Here is an 18,428-nt window from a genome sequence, read left to right on the forward strand (position 1 = left end):
ATAACCAATCATTGTTCTTCATAAGTGCACAGTGGTCATGAAAGAGAAGGAAAGACTGAGGAATCCTAACAGCTTTGGAAAGACTAGGAAGAAATAAAAATTAAATTCAGTTGGAATCCTGGATGCGATCTTACACAGAGAAAGGACATTGATGGAAAACTTGGCCAAATTTGAATAAAGTATATAGTTTAGCTGATAATATTTTACCAATGTTAATTATACTATGGTTTTGTAATATGTTACCACTGGAGGAAGCAGAGTGTAACTTTTTAAGTCTAAAATTAGTTTTTAAAGTTAAAAAAGTTTCAGGGGAAATAATTTTAAATTATTCAATAAATACCTTAAACTTTTTTCTGTTTAATTCTAGCACCAAGGAATATCATTTTTGCTGGCTGAAATGGCAATGAAAGTTGAACTAGCTAGATTGAGTTACCAGAGAGCAGCTTGGGAAGTTGATTCTGGTCGCCGAAATACCTATTATGCCTCTATTGCAAAGGCATATGCTGGAGATATCGCAAATCAGTTAGCTTCTGATGCTGTTCAGATTTTTGGAGGCAATGGATTTAATACTGAATATCCTGTAGAAAAATTAATGAGAGATGCCAAGATCTATCAGGTAATGTTAAAATGATTATGGTTGATTTTTAAGAAATAATATTCATAAATCATATGGTAGATCTCTGATTATTTAAAGATTTTATGTCACAGGTAATAATAAATCATCATAATAAGTGGCTGTGAGCCTAAATTTTTAGAACTAATTAACACAAAGAAGAATGTTACTTTGAAGTAAATGCCTTGAGTGAGCAAGCTAACAAAGCAAATAGTTTAGACATATAGATTTATCTGAATAACCCTTCTTTGATTCTTAACATCCTAGGTAATTGTAGCCACTCTTTGCTCTCCTAAAAGTCTGTATATCACGTAAACTAATTAAATTATTTTATTTTGAATCGTACCTGACAACTCTTGAGGTCATATTTGGGAGGTAAAAAAACACAAAGAGAATGTGATATGACTCTGTCTTCTAAATTAAATTGATGGTTAAGAAAACTTAGAGATAGTAGTGAAGAGATAGTAGTGATTTAGTAAATAAGATATAAATGCTCATTCCACATGTATCTTAAGTATTTATAAGCAATGCTTCTCAATATCTCCTCCATTACTTCCCTCAACCCCCAGGAAATTATTTGACAAATCTAGTCATTTAAAATCCAGGGGTAGAATCATAGAATGTTAAAGAAAGAAATTTAGACAGTGCAGCCCCTCAATTTAGATTTGAAAAAACTGAGGATCACAATTTGTGCCTTATCTAACGTTCCAAATTTATTTGATAATGCTCTCCCTTCCCTGGAGCCTATAATTATTACCTTTTTACTTTTCTCCGGCATCTGAACAAATAGTTAGAAGTTTAAACTGGAAGTGAGGGCTGTCTTCTAGGAATACTTAACTGAACAAAACAAATCCTTCCAGGATCTTTTTTCATTAGCAACTCAGTTCCTTAGGAACAAAAAGTAAAAATCAGGTTTGAGAGTAAGAATAGAAAATGACTGAAGATGACAACTAGCTAAAACAGCTCAAAAAAGTTGGTTAAATATTTCAGCAACATTAAACATTAGATTTCCCAAATACTTTTTGAAAGTCAATATCCTTTTGTTTTAAGACTGTCCTCCAAAATTTTGGTAGAGTTCTTATAATAATTTTAACTAATCTTTAGAGAATTATGTATTATCATGGTTTTCAGAAAATCAGGTTTCAAAATAACTGTACATTATAGACCATATGTATGGTTTGATTCAGTTTAGTACTAGAATGGAGTTTAGAGGACTGTCTAAAATACTGAGGACTTACATATGAAATATATTTAACCTACTTTTTTTTTTCTTCCAGATTTATGAAGGTACAGCACAAATTCAAAGGCTTATTATAGCCCGTGAACACATTGGCAGGTATAAGAAGTAACCAGATCACCGTGTTAATAATCGTTGAGTAATTAGAATATGATCTACTATTTAAACTCCAGGAAAGAATAAGGGCTTTAAGGTTTTTTTTCCAGCGAAAATTTTAACATAGGTTCTCATGTACTAAACCTGTATAACTGATTCTAATAGTATTAGGTTGGCCAAAAAGTTTGTTTGGGTTTTTTTATAATGTTATGAAAAAACCTGAATGAACTTCTGGGCCAACCCAAGTTTTCTACTTTTGTTTAACTTTATGACTTGCCTTTTCTATAACACATTTGGTTTTATTAAAGTTATGTGTTTTCCTTTAGTTCCAGTGTACCTGAATTACATTAACCTAGAAAAATACGTTTGGTTTGTTGTTTTAACCTCTGAAAATTAGAGAAACAGAAATTTCTTGGAATTTCAGTGTTTTTCCAAAGACAGAAAAGAAGGTTTATAAACTATTCAGAATGTTCCAAAATTTACATTGAGAAAATATTCTAGGATTTAAATAACTTGTCAGTGACTTTGTAGACTTAATGGTCTTATATTAGAAGAATTAATTTTACTGCAATTTGGAAAGCATTTGGTTTCTCTTTTGTACAGTAATAGTCAAAAATTTGATGTTCATATTCTCCCTTTAAACAGTGACCAGAAGTTACATAGAAGTTTTTAATTTTGAACCCACATAATTCTGAGCCCACATTTCACTTGCCTTATTTTTAAAAAGTCAATACAGTTTCCCTTAAATTATTTTTATATGACTCTGTTGGTCTCTGGTTAACCTTTGGTCTGTTGTATACAATCTGATTTCATGCACATACATTCTAAAAATAAACTTAAATTTGTTCAGTATTATGTATCTGTTCAATTTGTGTATCTGTTTGTATTCTTTTCAAGAAGTCTTATTATTTCATGTAATAGTGTATACTTGATTTATTTACTATGATGGAAAAAAATTCATGTTTTGATTTTGAATTGCATAAAGTTAGCTGTTCATGTTTTTATTAGATTGCATTATTAGAAAATATCAAGATGGAATAATGAAAGGACCAAATGTGACCTTATGTCACTTATTTTCCAATTCTGATACCAACTGGGCATCCACAGTTCAATCTTATTCTGACAATAATGCAGAATAGTTAGCATCAGACTCCACAGGTTTAAGAACTCTGGCCCACTCTGCCTGAAGTGGTATCTCACTTTCAACACCACTTGTAAATCCTGGATCCCCAGGCCACCCACACTTCTGTCCACTTTGGTTACAAATTTGGGTATTCCATGTCCCTGCCCTCAGGTTTGATAATTTGCAAGAATGACTCACAGAACTCAGATAAAACACACTTACTGGTTTATTACAAAGGAGGAAATGCAAAGAGCAAGGTATAAGGAGAGACACCGGGTTACATAACTTCTCCCAATGCACCACCCCCCCAGTACTGCAGTGTGTTCCTTGGAAGCATAGTTCAGTGTGTAATCTGGAAACTCCTGAATCTCATCATTCAAGTGTTTATGGAGAATCCTCAGCCTTCCTTTCCTCCCCAGATGTCAGGTGGGGCTGAAATTTCCACCTGCTTTAGTCAGCTAAGGTCGCCGTAACAAACTGCCACAGACTGGGTGGCTTAAACAACAGAAAATTTTTTTCTCACAGTTCTGGAGGCTAGAAGTCTAAGACCAAGGTACCATCTTGGTTGGTTTCTGGTGAGGCCTCTCATCCTGGTTTGTGTAATACACTGCTACCTTCTCATTGTGTTTTCACATGGCCTCGTGTCTGTGCACGACTGTAGGGAGCAGGCACTGGTGTCTCTTCTTACAAGGACACCAGCTTTATTAGATTAGAACCATACCTTTATGACCTGATTTAACTTTCATTACTTCTCTGAAGTCCAAAGCTTCAAATATGCTCACATGAGAATGGTTAGGGCTTCATCATATGTTGGGGGTAGGGGTGGGGGGAGCTGTGGGTGGCAGTCGAGACCACAACAGTATCCTCTAATTACTTGGTCTTTTTGGTGATCAGCCCCATCCTGAGCCTCTTTAGGGGTCCCACGCTGTCACCTCATTAGCATAACTCTACTTTGATCTTTTGACAGAACCTCATTAGGAATAATATAACATACTTCTGTTGCTCAGGAAATTCCAAGGAATTGATGAACTTAGAGCAGGCATGACCAAATGTTGGGGAAAAAACCATAAAGGGAAGCAGGACCTTATGGTCCTTACCCACCACCACCCCTTCTTCCCCATGTCCTTCACCTGTCTGTTGTCTGTGGGAAAACTTCAGCTGAAGAAAAAGTTTAATCAGAAAAGTGAGAAAATGCAGAAGCAAAGAAAAGCAGTCAAACAGGTCAAAAACAGTAACTGTTTAATCAGTGAGCAAAGCCAAGAACCTTTAGTTCCTCCTCCAAAGCTATGGAAAGTATTTTGAGCCATATCCTGTGAGCTGTATTATAGAGTCTGAAAGCCCCACCAGGTGAAAGAAGTTAACTACAAAATAACCAGACTGTAGCCATGACATAAGCTGCCACAATTCTGAGAATTTGTCTCAAGGAAATAGAAATAAACTGACCCTGGAACTGAAGAATAACTGTATTTAAAGCAATCAAGATGACGCTGGTCAGACCACCACATGACCAATTTCAAGATGACTGTCAGAGCTAACTGCTGTTTCTGCATGTGGCCCTCTCTGTCTAGAAAAGCTCTTTCTCCCTGATTGTCAGGTTGTGGTGAGTCGGGCTTTATATGTGTCTCCCTCATCCTTGCCCCCACCCCCAGCCATTTCCAGCATCCAAAATAAAGCAAACATTCCATCAAACTTGCTTCTTTTTTTCCTTGTTGTTTTTAGGTGGTTAAAAAAAAAAAAAAAAACTTTTAATTTTGTATTGGGGTATAGTTGATTAACAATGTTGTGACAGTTTCAGGTGAACAGTGAAGGGACTCAGCCATATATATACATGTATCCATTCTCCCCCAAACTCCTCTCCCATCCAGGTTGCCACATAACATAGAGCAGAGTTCCATGTGCTATACAGCATTTGTTATCCACTTTAGCATTGTGTGCATGTCCATCCCTAACTCCCTAACTGTCCCTTCCCCCTGGCAACCATAAGTTCATTCTTGAAGTCTGAGTCTGTTTTATAAGTAAGCTCATCTGTATCATTTCTTTTAGATTCTGCATAGAAGGTTGTCATACACTATATTTTTCCTTCTCTGTATGACTTACTTCACTTAGTATGACATTCTCTAGATCCATCTATGTTCCTGCAAATGGCATCATTTCATTCTTTGTAATGGCCGAGTAAAATTCCATTGTATATGTATACACCACATCTTATCCATTCCTCTATTGATGGACATTTAGGTTGCTTCCACGTGTTGGCTATTGTAAACAGTGCTGCAATGAACATTGGGGTGCGTGTATCTTTTCGGATCATGTTTTCTCTGGATATATGCCTGGAATGGGATTACAGGGTCATATGGTTAGCTTTATTTTTAATTTTATAAAGAACCTCCATACTGTTCTCCATAGTGGCTGTACCAATTTACATTCCCAACAGAATAGGAGGGGTCTCTTCTCTCCATACCCTCTCCAGCATTTATTGTTTTCTACCCAACTTCTTCTTTATTGGCTTTTGAGTGGCAACAGGCACACCACAATTTTGGTTACAGACTCACCCAGGGACTGAGGACAAAGACCAAATACATTTCCTCTTACACCTCACTAAATTATAAAGATCTAATATTTTACCCAAAAAGTTTAAATGGCTTTTTCATGCTTAACTGTGAAACTGTTTTTTAATGGCACAGCTCAAGATTGGTAACAGATTGGGTCTCTAAATAAGTTGGATATTGGTGATGGAATTCCAGTTGAGCTATTTCAAATCCTGAACAATGATGCTGTGAAAGTGCTGCACTCAATATGCCAGCAAATTTGGAAAACTCAGCAGTGACCAGAGGACTGGAAAAGGTCAGTTTTCATTCCAATCCCAAAGAAAGGCAATGCCAAAGAAAGCTCAAACTACCGCACAATTGCACTCATCTCACATGCTAGTAAAGGGATGCTTAAAATTCTCCAAGCCAGGCTTCAGCAATACGTAACTGTGAACTTCCAGATCTTCAAGCTGGTTTCAAAAAAGGCAGAGGAATTAGAGATCAAATTTCCAACATCCTCTGGATCATGGAAAATGCAAGAAAGTTCCAGAAAAACATCTAATTCTGCTTTATTGACTATGCCAAAGCCTGTGACTGTGTGGATCACAATAACCTGTGGAAAATTCTGAAAGAGATGGGAATACCAGACCACCTGACCTGCCTCTTGAGAAACCTATATGCAGGTCAGGAAGCAACAGTTCGAACTGGACATGGAACAACAGACTGGTTCCAAATAGGAAAAGGAATACGTCAAGGCTGTATATTGTCACCCTGCTTATTTAACTTATATGCAGAGTACATCATGAGACATGCTGGGCTGGCTGAAGCACAAGCTGGAAACAAGATTGCAGGGAGAAAGATCAATCACCTCAGATACGCAGATGACACCACCCTTATGGCAGAAAGTAAAGAAGAACTAAAGAGCCTCTTGATGAAAGTAAAGAGGAGAGTGAAAAAATTGGCTTAAAGTTCAACATTCAGAAAACGAAGATCATGGCATCTGGTCCCATCACTTCATGGCAAATAGATGGGGAAACAGTGGCTGACTTTATCTTTGGGCTCCAAAATCCACTGCAGATGGTGATTGCAGCCATGAAATTAAAAGATGCTTGTTCCTTGGAAGGAAAAGTTATGACCAACCTAGACAGCATATTAAAAAGCAGAGACATTACTTTGTCCACAAAGGTCCATCTAGTCAAGGCTATGGTTTTTCCAGTGGTCATGTATGGATGTGAGAGTTGGACTGTGAAGAAAGCTGAGTGCCGAAGAATTGATGCTTTTGAACTGTGGTGTTGGAGAAGACTCTTGAGAGTCCCTTGGACTGCAAGGAGATCCAACCAGTCCATCCTAAAGCAGATCAGTCCTGGGCGTTCATTGGAAGGACTGATGCTGAAGCTGAAACTCCAGTACTTTGGCCACCTGATGTGAAGAGTTGACTCATTGGAAAAGACCCTGATACTGGGAAAGATTGAGGGCAGGAGGAGAAGGGGATGACAGAGGATGAGATGGTTGGATGGCATCACCCACTCAATGAACATGGGTTTGGTTGGACTCCAGGAGTTGGTGATGGACAGGGAGGCCTGGCGTGCTGCGGTTCATGGGGTCGCAAAGAGTTGTACATGACTGAGCAAGTGAACTGAACTGAACACTGAAATTACAAGTTACGTGTAATATGTATGTTCCAAATATAAATTTGCATTTACCTAAGTTAAAAAACTCACCTACATAAACCTTCTAGACATCGAATTATATTCTAAAGCCATATAATAATAAAGTACCTTTGATAAGTATTAAGTGATTATATAATTATCAATTAAGAGACTTTAGTCACAAGTAACCAGAATGAACTTAAGCTACTTAAGCAAAATACGGACAAATGTAAGCATATTGAAGTGCCTCATGTATCTGAAGGCTGGAATGGAGTCAGTTTTAGGAAGGGACTAAAACCAAAATAGTCTTTAGGAACCCATGAAATAGTACTTTTCTGTCTCTCAGTTCTACCTTCTCTACCATGTTGCATTCTTTCTTGATCTATAGACTAGTTTCCTCTACTTTTTTGATCTCAAGATAGAATAAAATCTAGCACTTTATATATTAGATTTCCCACCACTTAGAAAAGTTGACTGGCTAGGGCCATTACAGCCTGGAGTACAGGTCAGATTACAAGAATGATTTTTGATTGCCTACATCTGTGACTTGATGGTTCCTGGAAAAGACAATTTTATAAAACATCTGGTATATTTTTTTAAGATCTGGTATTTTTATGACAAGTTTAATGAATGTTTAAGGAATCTACCAGAGTAATCAATTTGCATATAGGAAGAAGAGATTGTTCCAAGACCCCTCTGGATTAAAAAAAAAACACAACTGTTTATATGGCTTCTAGAATGAAATCCATTGATTTGAATATATCCCTGTAATCAGATAATAAAAAGTTCTTTGGGGATTAAAGGTTGAACCCTATAGGCAACAGTGGTGTTTTTTTTTTTTTTTTTTTAAGGTTTCATGTAACTAATGAATGAGAAAACTAAAAAGATGTTAAATTGTATAAGGGAGAACTTAAGAACAGACATTTCTACAGTTAGAAATGCTTAAAAGAATTTGCTAATATGTGTAAAACTGGTTAATAACCTGTAGGGTGAAAAATAAAGAGAGGGTCATTTTTTCTTTACAGGAGAAACCAGTTGTAGTTCATGGTTCATTTCCATAACTCTCCATTTTCTACAATTTAACTTTTAACTTTACAGAGTTGTAAAAGAGTTAAACCAGGCAACAGAAAATCACAGATATATACCTGTTCAGAAAATACCCAGAGGATCCATGAGATAATACCTTGATGTTGTTCAATCACTCAGTCCTGTCCAACTCCTTGCAATCCCATGGACTGCAGCATGCCAGACTTCCCTGTCCTTCACTATCTCCCAAAGTTTCTTCAGACTCATGTCCATTGAGTCTATGATGTCATCCAACCACCTCATCCTCTGTCGACTCTGTCTCCTGCCTTCAATCTTTCCCTGCATCAGGGGAAAGAGTTGGCTCCAATGAGTTGGCTCTTCCCATCAAGTGGCCAAAGTATTGGAGCTTCAATTTCGGCATCAGTCCTCCCAATGAATACTCAGGGTTGATTTCCTTTAGGATTGACTGGTTTGATCTCTTTACTGTCCAAGGGATTCTCAAGTCTTCTCCAGCACCATAATTCCAAAGCATCAATTCTTCAGTGCTCAGCCTTCTTTATGGCCCACATCTCACATCCATACATGACTACTAGAAAAACTATAACTTTGACTATACAGACCTTTGTCAACAAAGTGGTGTCTTTGTTTTTTAATGCCCTATCTAGATTTGACATAGCTTTCCTTCCAAGGAACAAGCATCTTTTAATTTTGTGGCTGCAGGCACCATCCACGGTGATTTTGGAGCCCCCCAAAATAAAGTCTGTCACTTTTTCCACTTTTTCCCCATCTATTTGCCATGAAGTGATGGGACTGGATGCCATGATCTTTATTTTTTGAATGTTGACTTTTAACCCAACTTTTTCACTCTCCTTCAACTTCATCAAGAGGCTCTTTAGTTCCTCTTTGCTTTCTGCCATTAGGATGGTGTCATCTGCATAGCTGAGGTTATTGATATTTCTCCCTGCAATCTTTTTTTTTAAATTTCTTATATTCTTTTATTCTGCATTGCATCCAAACATTATGTTTTACTTTGATCATTACCTCCACAAAATCCTAATTGCTAAGTAAAGCCTATTCATTAAATATCAATACCATACCTAATGAAAATGGCATTTTATAGAGCTCTTAGATACTATACCCCTGGAAGCATATGCTCTATAGAGATGGCCAATATTCAGAAGCTAGATTTTCTTGTACTTCCCAAGTGATCAGGAATAACCAAAATATTTTAAATGAATGAAAATTATTCATGGTCCAAAAAGCTAGCTTGTGCTTCATCCAGCCTGGCATTTCACATGATGTACTCGGCATATAAGTTAAATAAGCAGGGTGACAATATACAGCCTTGATGTACTCCTTTCCCAATTTTGAACTAGTCTGCTGTTGCTTCTTGACCCACATATAGGTTTCTCAGGAGATAGGTAAAGTAATCTGGTAGTCCCATCTCTAAGAATTTTCCACAGTTTGTTGTGATCCACACAGTCAAAGGCTTTAGCATAGTCAGTGAAGCAGATTTTTTTTGGAATTCCCTTGTTTTTTTTTTTTATGATAAAGTGGATGTTGGCAATTTGATCTCTGGGCTGGGAAGTAGGAAATGGAGTAGGAAATTGCAACCCACTCTAGTATTCTTGGAGAATTCCATTAACAGAGGAGCCTGGTGGACTATAGTCCATGGTGTTGCAAAAGAGTCAGACACAACAGAGTTACTGGCACAGACAGACAAGGCTTTAGTTATACAATCAATTTGTTTACTTATATCCTGGTAAACAGGAATAAATATTCCTTTTGAATACTGCCATGAAACGTAAGGAGATGTAGTAAATGTTTTTAAATCCTGGGAAACAGTGAGAAACAGATACCATTTTAAAATTCCAGTTTATAAAAGCAGAGTCTACTAAACTGAAGATGAGACAGCCTAAAAATTAAAAAGGGTTTTCTCATATATCCATAAAAATAGAATATAACTGCTGCATGCATAAATAATATTCCAAACAAGTAGCCATGATTAAATTTCTCTCATCAGTCCATTAAGTTCTCTATAAGTGCTCTGTTGGATCTTGGATCAGTAAACTACTTTCAAGAGGCTCTCTGCTTCAAGACAAAAGAGTTCTAGAAATCCTGATTGGATCCACTGGTATGGGGTGAAATCTGTCTAGCTATGACAACTTGAAAATGTGTGCCCGCAAAACTATTCTCTGATGTATATGCTGATAGTTCAATGTACCTGATTCTTTCCATGACGCTCTGAGACTGTCCCCTCCTGAATGCACTAATTTTGACCTGTAGGACTATAGGCAGAGCCTTCAAGCTAGCATCATAATAAAACAGAAACTATCTACAAATAACTGTTGTGATTCAGGCTACTGTAACAATACTGCTGCCAACTAAAGAAATGTCACTTGCCATCCAGTTCTGTTAAGAATGAAGCTATTTTGTAGGCAGCATAGAAACACAGGTATAGAGAATAGACCTGTGGACACAGTGCGGGAAGGAGGGAAGTTGTGAAGTTGCTCAGTCGTGTCCGACTCTGCGACAGCATGGATTATAGCCGACTAGGCTCCTCTGTCCATGGAATTTTCCAGGCAAGAGCACTGGAGTGGGTTGCCATTTCCTTTTCCAGGGGATCTGGCAGACCCAGGGATCAAACCCAGGTCTTCTGCATTGCAGGCAGATGCTTTAACGTCTGGGCCACCAGGGAAGCTGGTATGGTGTGAAATCTGTCTAGCGGAAAGGAGAGGGTGGGACAGATTGAATGAGTAGCATTGACATATATACATTACCATAATGTATAAAATAGATACCTAGTGGGAATTTGCTATATCGTGCAGGGAGCTCAACCTGGTGCTCTGTGACAACCTAGCGGGGTGAATGGGGTGGGTGGTTGGAGGGAGGTTCAAGAGGGAGGGGACATATGTATACCTATGGCTGATTCATGTTGATATATGACAGAAACCAACAGAACATTGTAAAGCAATTATCCTCCAATTAAAAATTAATGTTGGTGAAAGTTGTGTCCAACTGTGTGACCCCATGGATGGTAGCCTGCCAGGCTCCTCTGTCCATGGAATTTTCCAGGCAAGAATACTGGAGTGGGTTGCCATTTCCTTCTCTGAAAAGAATGTTTAAAAAAGATTTAAAAAAAGAATTAATCTATTAGCCACTGTAGTCACTGACCTTCAACACAACCTGAAAGGAATTAGGACAGAATGAAGCACTCTATGCTTTGGGAAAACTGCCAGAACAGACCTTCAGATAGATAGGTATTTTCAGGAAAAAATTTTTATGATCCTGGCTTCTTGTATCTTCTTGTATTTAGAAAAGCACTAAAGCCATTAACTAAGATATCTGTTCCTCATGACTAGCAGCAATTTTCTATGGAGATGTGTACTTGGTTGCACATACCCCTTTCACCAAAATAACATCTATACTGACCTTCCTCCTTACCTCTTCAGAACAGTTTCTCAGAGTTATTTGAGGCTGTCATCTGGGCTATAGTCCTCAGTAAGATACTGAGTGAATTCAACTCACTCAGCTTTTCAAAAAATTAAAATTCAGCTTTTAAAAATATTAATTTATTTTAATTGGAGGATAATTACTTTACAATATTGTGATGGTTTCTGCCATACACTGACATGAATCAGCCTTGGGTGCACATGTGTTCCCTCATCCTGAATCCCCCTCCTACCTCCATCCCCACCCCATCCCTCTGGGTTGTCCCAGAGCACCGGCTTTGAGTGCCCTGCTTCATGCATCAAGCTTGCACTGGTCATCTATTTTGCATATGGTAATATACATGTTTCAATGATATTCTCTCAAATCATCCCACCCTTGCCTTCTCCTACAGAGTCCAAAAGTCTATTCTTTACATCTGTGTCTCTTTTCCTGTCTTGCATATAGGATCATCATTACCATCTTTCTAAATTCTATAAATTCCATATAATATACTGTATTGGTGTTTTTCTTTCTGACTTACTTCACTCTGTATAATAGGCTCCAGTTTCATCTACCTCATTTGAACTGACTCAAATGCATTCTTTTTAAAGCCTAGTAATATTCCATTGTGTATATGTACCACAATTCCCTTATCCATTCGTCTGCTGATGGACATATAGGTTGCTTCCATGTCCTAGCTATTGTAAACAGTGCTGCAATGAATATTGGGGTACATGAGTCTCTTTCAGTTCTGGTTTCCTTGATGTGTATGCCTACCATACAACCCAGTGGGATTGCTGGGTTGCATGGTCGTTGTATTTCTAGTTTTTTAAGAAATCTCCCCACTGTTCTCCACAGTGGCAGTATCAGTTTGCATTTCCACCAACAGTGTAAGAGGGTTCCCTTTTCTCCACACCATCTCCAACAGTTATTGTTTGACTTTTTGATGGTGGCCAATCTGATTAGTGCAACTCACAGCTTTTATGTTGTATGTTTTTTTCTGTTCACACCATGGACCAAGTGGTTTAAACAACAATTTATTTCTCACAGTCCTAGAGGCTAGGAAGTCTAAGATCAAGATTTTTACCTTCTCTGTGTTGCAGACTTCTAACTCCTTGTATCTTCACATGGCAAAATTAGGGTGAGAGAGCTCTCTGGGGTCCCTTTGATAAGTGCCCTAATCCCATTCCTGAAGACTCTATTCTTATGACCTAATTACCTCAAGGCCCCACTTCCTAATACCATTGTACTGGGGATTCAGATTTCAACATATGAATTTGTGTGGGGACAGAAGCATTCAATCAAATACCAAAAACCAAGACTGAGAGCTACAGTTAATTACTATACCCAATAATATAATCAGATATAATCAAATATATATATAATATAATCAGATAGTAAGACAATAATCAGAATAGAAACTAGTGAAAATCTTTACAGTGCTTAACTATTTCATAAGAATCTAACCATTACTTCCCCTGAGGGAAACAAGAGCATTGACAAAGCTCCAGGGCCTTCTCAATTTTGGACATATTTATATTAATATTTTTATTTAATTTTTAATATTAATAATATTTTACCTAGACAACTTTAAGCTATGGAAGGCTGAGTTGATCTGATATACTTACCAAATTTTTCTATAAAGCTCCTTGAGTATGGTGCTGGTAAAATATAAAATATGGAGCATATGAAATAAATTTAATTATTTCAAATATCTTTCTTTTTACAAGGTGAAAAAATAAATTTTTGTTTATTTTCCAGTCTCCCAACCCTTGTCCTCCAGGAAATTTCAAATATACATTGAGATGTAAAATATATCCTGAAAGTTTTTTATTTTTGTAGATTCAAGATTTAACCTTGAGAAGGCAAAATCAAGAGATGTCATAAATGACCTGATTACTTAAGATAGGCTTATAGGTACCTGAGAAAGAACACTTGTGTACCTATTTAGTCAAAGGGGCAAAAAATAAAAACAAGTACAGAAAAATATAACATGATTATATGGAACTTTGTTTCTCAAATGAGGAAACTTTGTTTCCTTTCTTAAAAAAAAAAAATTAAGACATTAAAATTTCAACATATAGAACACAGAAAATGTATTCTGGTAAGACAAAAATCTCTGCTATCTAGGCAGAAGGTAAAGAGGAATATTTTACTTTTGTAAGCAAGTCCCATAGAACTGAGTGAACTTTGCCAAAATTTTAGCACCTTTCAGTGTTTTTCAGACTCAAGTATTACACACCAAGGCAAATAAAATTCACAGTCCTAAAGTTTGTCTTTAACTATGTATTTTCGTATTCGAGAACAAATTCTTACTGTGTGAACATGAATTTTAAAAAATGTTTCTAAGCTAGTGGTTTCTATCAGAATGATTGTTTTTCTCTGAAGTCTATCTCACGCAAAGCATTAGAATTAAAATTTTTTTTCTGTTAATCTGGGGACTAATCCATTTATATAAGTGCCTATTTATCTCTATAAACCAATCAGGACAGAGTTCTTTAATCTGAGGAATAATCTGTTGCCGAGGTCCAGCTGATCCAGGGTATTCGGCTTTGGCGACTATTGATTTATTTATTTATCAAAGATATAAAGAGTAATAGAATGAGGATAGCTCAGTAGGAAAATTCAGTGGAGAAAAGAAGCTGAGTAGCTTGGTTTACGAGGAAAATCAATATAACCCATGACACCAGGTTAGCTCTGACCACGGAGGCTGCAGGCGCCCTCTTGAATAGCGGAAGGTGCCCCACCTTAGACACCTTCTCGAGTGGGTCTTAGAAGCCCAGGCAAATAAATGGTCGCAGAGGATATCCACGCTCCAGATGGAGACTCAGCTGGAAGTTAAGGGGAAGAATGACATGGGGAGACCAAGGGTTGGTGAGCAAGGCCAGTAGCTTTATTTTCAACAGGGGTTTTTATACCCTAAGTTACACACAGAGGATAATAGGGGATGCAAAGTCAGCAGTCTTTGATCCTTATCAAAAACCAGGGTTTCTTTCCTGCAAATTTATAGTATACAAATGGTTTAGGTGATTTACATCATCTTCTGACCAGAAGGCCTATTAACATTTTATGACTCTTGACAAAGACTTATCAACAAAGACTTATTTTCCCTAAGAGTAATTATTTTAAGATTTGGCACCATCTTCCTTGCATTCCTATAGGGCGGATGTATAATGGGTTTACAACAAAGGAAAGAATTTATTACCTTAAGGGTCTAAAGTTACTAACACCAAGGCCACTACTTATTTTTTCTACATACCAACTATTAATTAATACATATTCAAGGATACAATTCAGGGGATGTGGAAATTTGGCAACAAACATTGGCTCATTAATGAAATCTTTTACTAGTTTTATTCTGACAGTTTCTAACTCTCTGAGAGGCTCTAAAGCTATTTGAATATCTTAAGCTTCCCGTGCCTCGAGGCTGGGAGACTGTAAACAATCGTATGCATAGCTGTAGGAGTCCAGGTAAACTTGTCAGGTGAGTTAGAAAGCCATCTGAGGGGTTTGGATTTAAACACTCCTAGTTGCCCAGGAACTTTATTAATTGGAGCTGTAAGTTAACTCTTTGACAGAGAGAGTGAGATGGTGGTGGGGGACAGCCCCCAGTAAAGTCAGAGGTGAGAGCACAAAGCAATAAGGTAGGCAGACTCTGGTTTTTGGGGTGGGTAGATGCTCGAGAATATCCGGGGGGACTCCTGAGGCTCGATCCCGCCTTTGCATATGCCGAGCCTCCTTCCTCATGACCTTTGTCACGAGTGGAATGTCTCTCGCCGGCTCCCGGCAATCTGATTTATTAGTTTACACTGTCCAAAAGTGGGAAGGTACTTCATAAATGTTCAGTAAGAAGTCAAAGCCTTCCTCGATTTAATACATATACATTGAGAACTTAAAAGTTTCAGATCTATAATAACTTCAGCCATAGGCAAGTGAACTTACCAGTCCAGATCTCAAAGTTGTTCACCTTTTCAGTGGGCTCTAAATTCTTAGCTGATTAGCTCTGCTTTCACACACAGACAAGAGTGGATAAACAAGATTCTCTATTGTCTCTCATCCATGAGAAAATAGTCTTCTATAGTAAATGAATGGGTCATAAAAACATTGTCTCAATCATTGCTACCAATGAGACTAAATTATGAACTATGCCTGAAACAGAAACAAAAATAAGACATAAAATCAGTAAGGCAGGCAAAACCTACATTAAGGTCCAAAACAGTTAAGGTCTTATTGCCACATGGAGTGGCTGTGAGAGCCATGCAAGTCACTGTGAGAGCCAAGAAAGAGAACTGCCCTGGCTTAAGTAGATATTAAGGTGCCATTCTCAAGCAATGCAGTTTCCTTGGCTCTATATGTTCTGCTTACATGGGTATCAAGGCAAATGTATAATTTTCAAAATAGTAAAATCATGATGTATATAAATGTAAGATGAACACATGTCAAAATTTTTATTTAATTATTAATAAAGGAGGGAACCAATAATATATTAAAACGAATTTCCAGCAACCAATTTAAACCTTAAAACCTAGATGTCTCAATATTTCTTCTTTTATAATTAAGGACATGAATTTACACTTTTAAATGTTTTCATCTCCAACTTAAAAGGCTTCTCTTAAATTGCTCCAAAATTCTAGTCCTATACACTGCATCTTTCCTATCCAGAATCCTTTTATTATTGGAACTACTTAGTTAAGAAGGCTTGCAATTTTAAAACTTTAGACAAGATTTCATTTGCTTAAACTGAATCCAAAAACGGGGGAATAAGAAAATCAGGGATGTCATAAAATGTATACAAGGTAATAAAATTTTGCAAGTGTAATATGGAGCATGGAGCATGTAATATTCTGCTTCTACATTTGCTATTTCAGAAATAAATGACTCATAGCCAAGACATAGAAGCAACCTAAATGTTCATTGACAGATGAATGGATCAAGATAATGTGCTATACATACACACACACACACACACACACACACACACACACACAATGGAATGCTGTGGGCATGCTCAGTCAATCTCATGTTCAATTCTTTGTGACCCCATGGACTGTAGTCCTTCAGGATTCTCTGTCCATGGGATTTTCCAGGCAAGAATACTGGAGTGGGCTGCCATTTCCTACTCCTGAGGATCTTCTCAAGCCAGGGATCCAAACCCTGTCTCCTGTGTCTCCTGCATTGTCAGGCAGATTCTTTACCACTGTGGCACCTGGGAAATCCAATGGAAGAATGAAGTAATGCCACTTTCAGCAACATGGATGGACCGAGATTATTATATTAAGCGAAGTGAGTCAGACAAAGACAATTATATGATATCACTTATATGTGGAATCTAAAAAGATACAAATGAACTTATTTACAAAACAGAAATCGACTCAGACATAGAAAACAAATTATGGTTACTAAAGGGGTAATGAAAGAAGGGGGTGGTGGAGATAAATTAGGAGTTTGGGATTAACGCATACACTACTATAATACAAGGAACTATACTCAATATCTTGTAATAACCTATAATGGAAAACAATCTGAAAAAGGATATAAATATGCATTTATATATATATATACACACATATAAATGTATAACTGAATGACTATGCTGTAGACTGAAAACATTGTAAATAATTTATACTTCAATTTAAAAAATGAACAACTCAGTTACTATGTTTCATTGATTTCAAATGCATATTTTAAAATTTAATGTCTCAGAAATCTGGATAAATTTTGTTACTAGCCATTGACTACTTTTTTTCCCCCTACATTTGATGTCTTGGCAATTGGGATGTTTCTTACAGTCAGTGAAATCTTAGGTAAAATATGATACTGTTGTTTCCTGGAAACGCTATTCCATGACATTATAAACACTAGAAACAGTTTATATATTGAATGCTAACGAAACTATGTCCATAGATGCTCCTGCATCTCCTCTATTTCCTGCTTTGGCAGGAAGATTCTTTACCACTAGTGCATATATATATATATATATATATATATATATATATATATGGACTTCCCAGGTGGCTCAGATGGTAAAGAATCAGCCTAAAATGTGGGAGACCTGGGTTTGATACCTGGGTCGGGAGATTCTCTGGAGAAGGGAATGTCTACCCACTCCAGTATTCTTGCCTGGAGAATTCCATGGACAGAGAAGCCTGGCAGGCTACAGTCCATGGCGTCACAGAGTTGGACACCACACTTTTCTCTGCAGGGGAGATATTTTTACTTCTGAAGAGGTAAAACATACAAAGTCTCAAAAGTATCAGATTATTCAGTGAAAAATGAAAGTGAAAGTCGCTCAGCCATATCTGACTCTTTGCGACCCCATGGACTAAACAGTCTGTGGGAATTCTCCAGGCCAGAATACAGGAGTGGGTAGCCATTCCCTTCTCCAGGGGATCTCCCCAACCCAGGGGTCCAACCCAGTTGAGTGAAAAGCTTTCAGTTCAATGAAAAGCTTTCCTTAAATCCTGTCTACAGCCACATATTTCTCCTCCAGTAGGCAACTCTTTGGTTTGTGCTTTCCCAAATATATCCACACATTTTTTTCCCCCTTGTTTCCCACACAGATAGTAGCAAATGGTACATTTTGTTTTTGTTTTCACTTAACATACTTTGTATATCTTTCCAGAACAGTGTTTGCAGAGCTTCTGTATCATTTTTAATGGCTGCATAATGAATACACCATAGTTTATTTAACATTTGATAGTTAAAATATTTGCAATTTTCTGCTATT

General features: G+C 37.3%; 1 protein-coding gene across 2 annotated transcripts in view; it reads left to right on the forward strand.

Annotated features, from left to right (window-relative positions):
* ACADM (acyl-CoA dehydrogenase medium chain) overlaps positions 1 to 2,798 on the forward strand; it is a 38,365-nt gene extending 35,567 nt beyond the window's left edge. For both annotated transcript variants that reach the window (XM_086390634.1, XM_086390635.1), the window contains 2 exons: positions 368 to 616; positions 1,891 to 2,798. In XM_086390634.1, coding sequence (XP_086246760.1) covers positions 368 to 616; positions 1,891 to 1,962 — 321 coding nt within the window. In that variant the 3' untranslated portion in view covers positions 1,963 to 2,798. The remainder of the gene's footprint in view (positions 1 to 367; positions 617 to 1,890) is intronic.
* Positions 2,799 to 18,428: the final 15,630 nt, after the last annotated feature.

Source organism: Bos grunniens, chromosome 3, assembly GCF_055505025.1.
Source record: "Bos grunniens cultivar Pamir isolate PY7600 chromosome 3, Bosgru_T2T1.0, whole genome shotgun sequence".
Classification (NCBI taxonomy): Eukaryota; Metazoa; Chordata; class Mammalia; order Artiodactyla; family Bovidae; genus Bos; species Bos grunniens.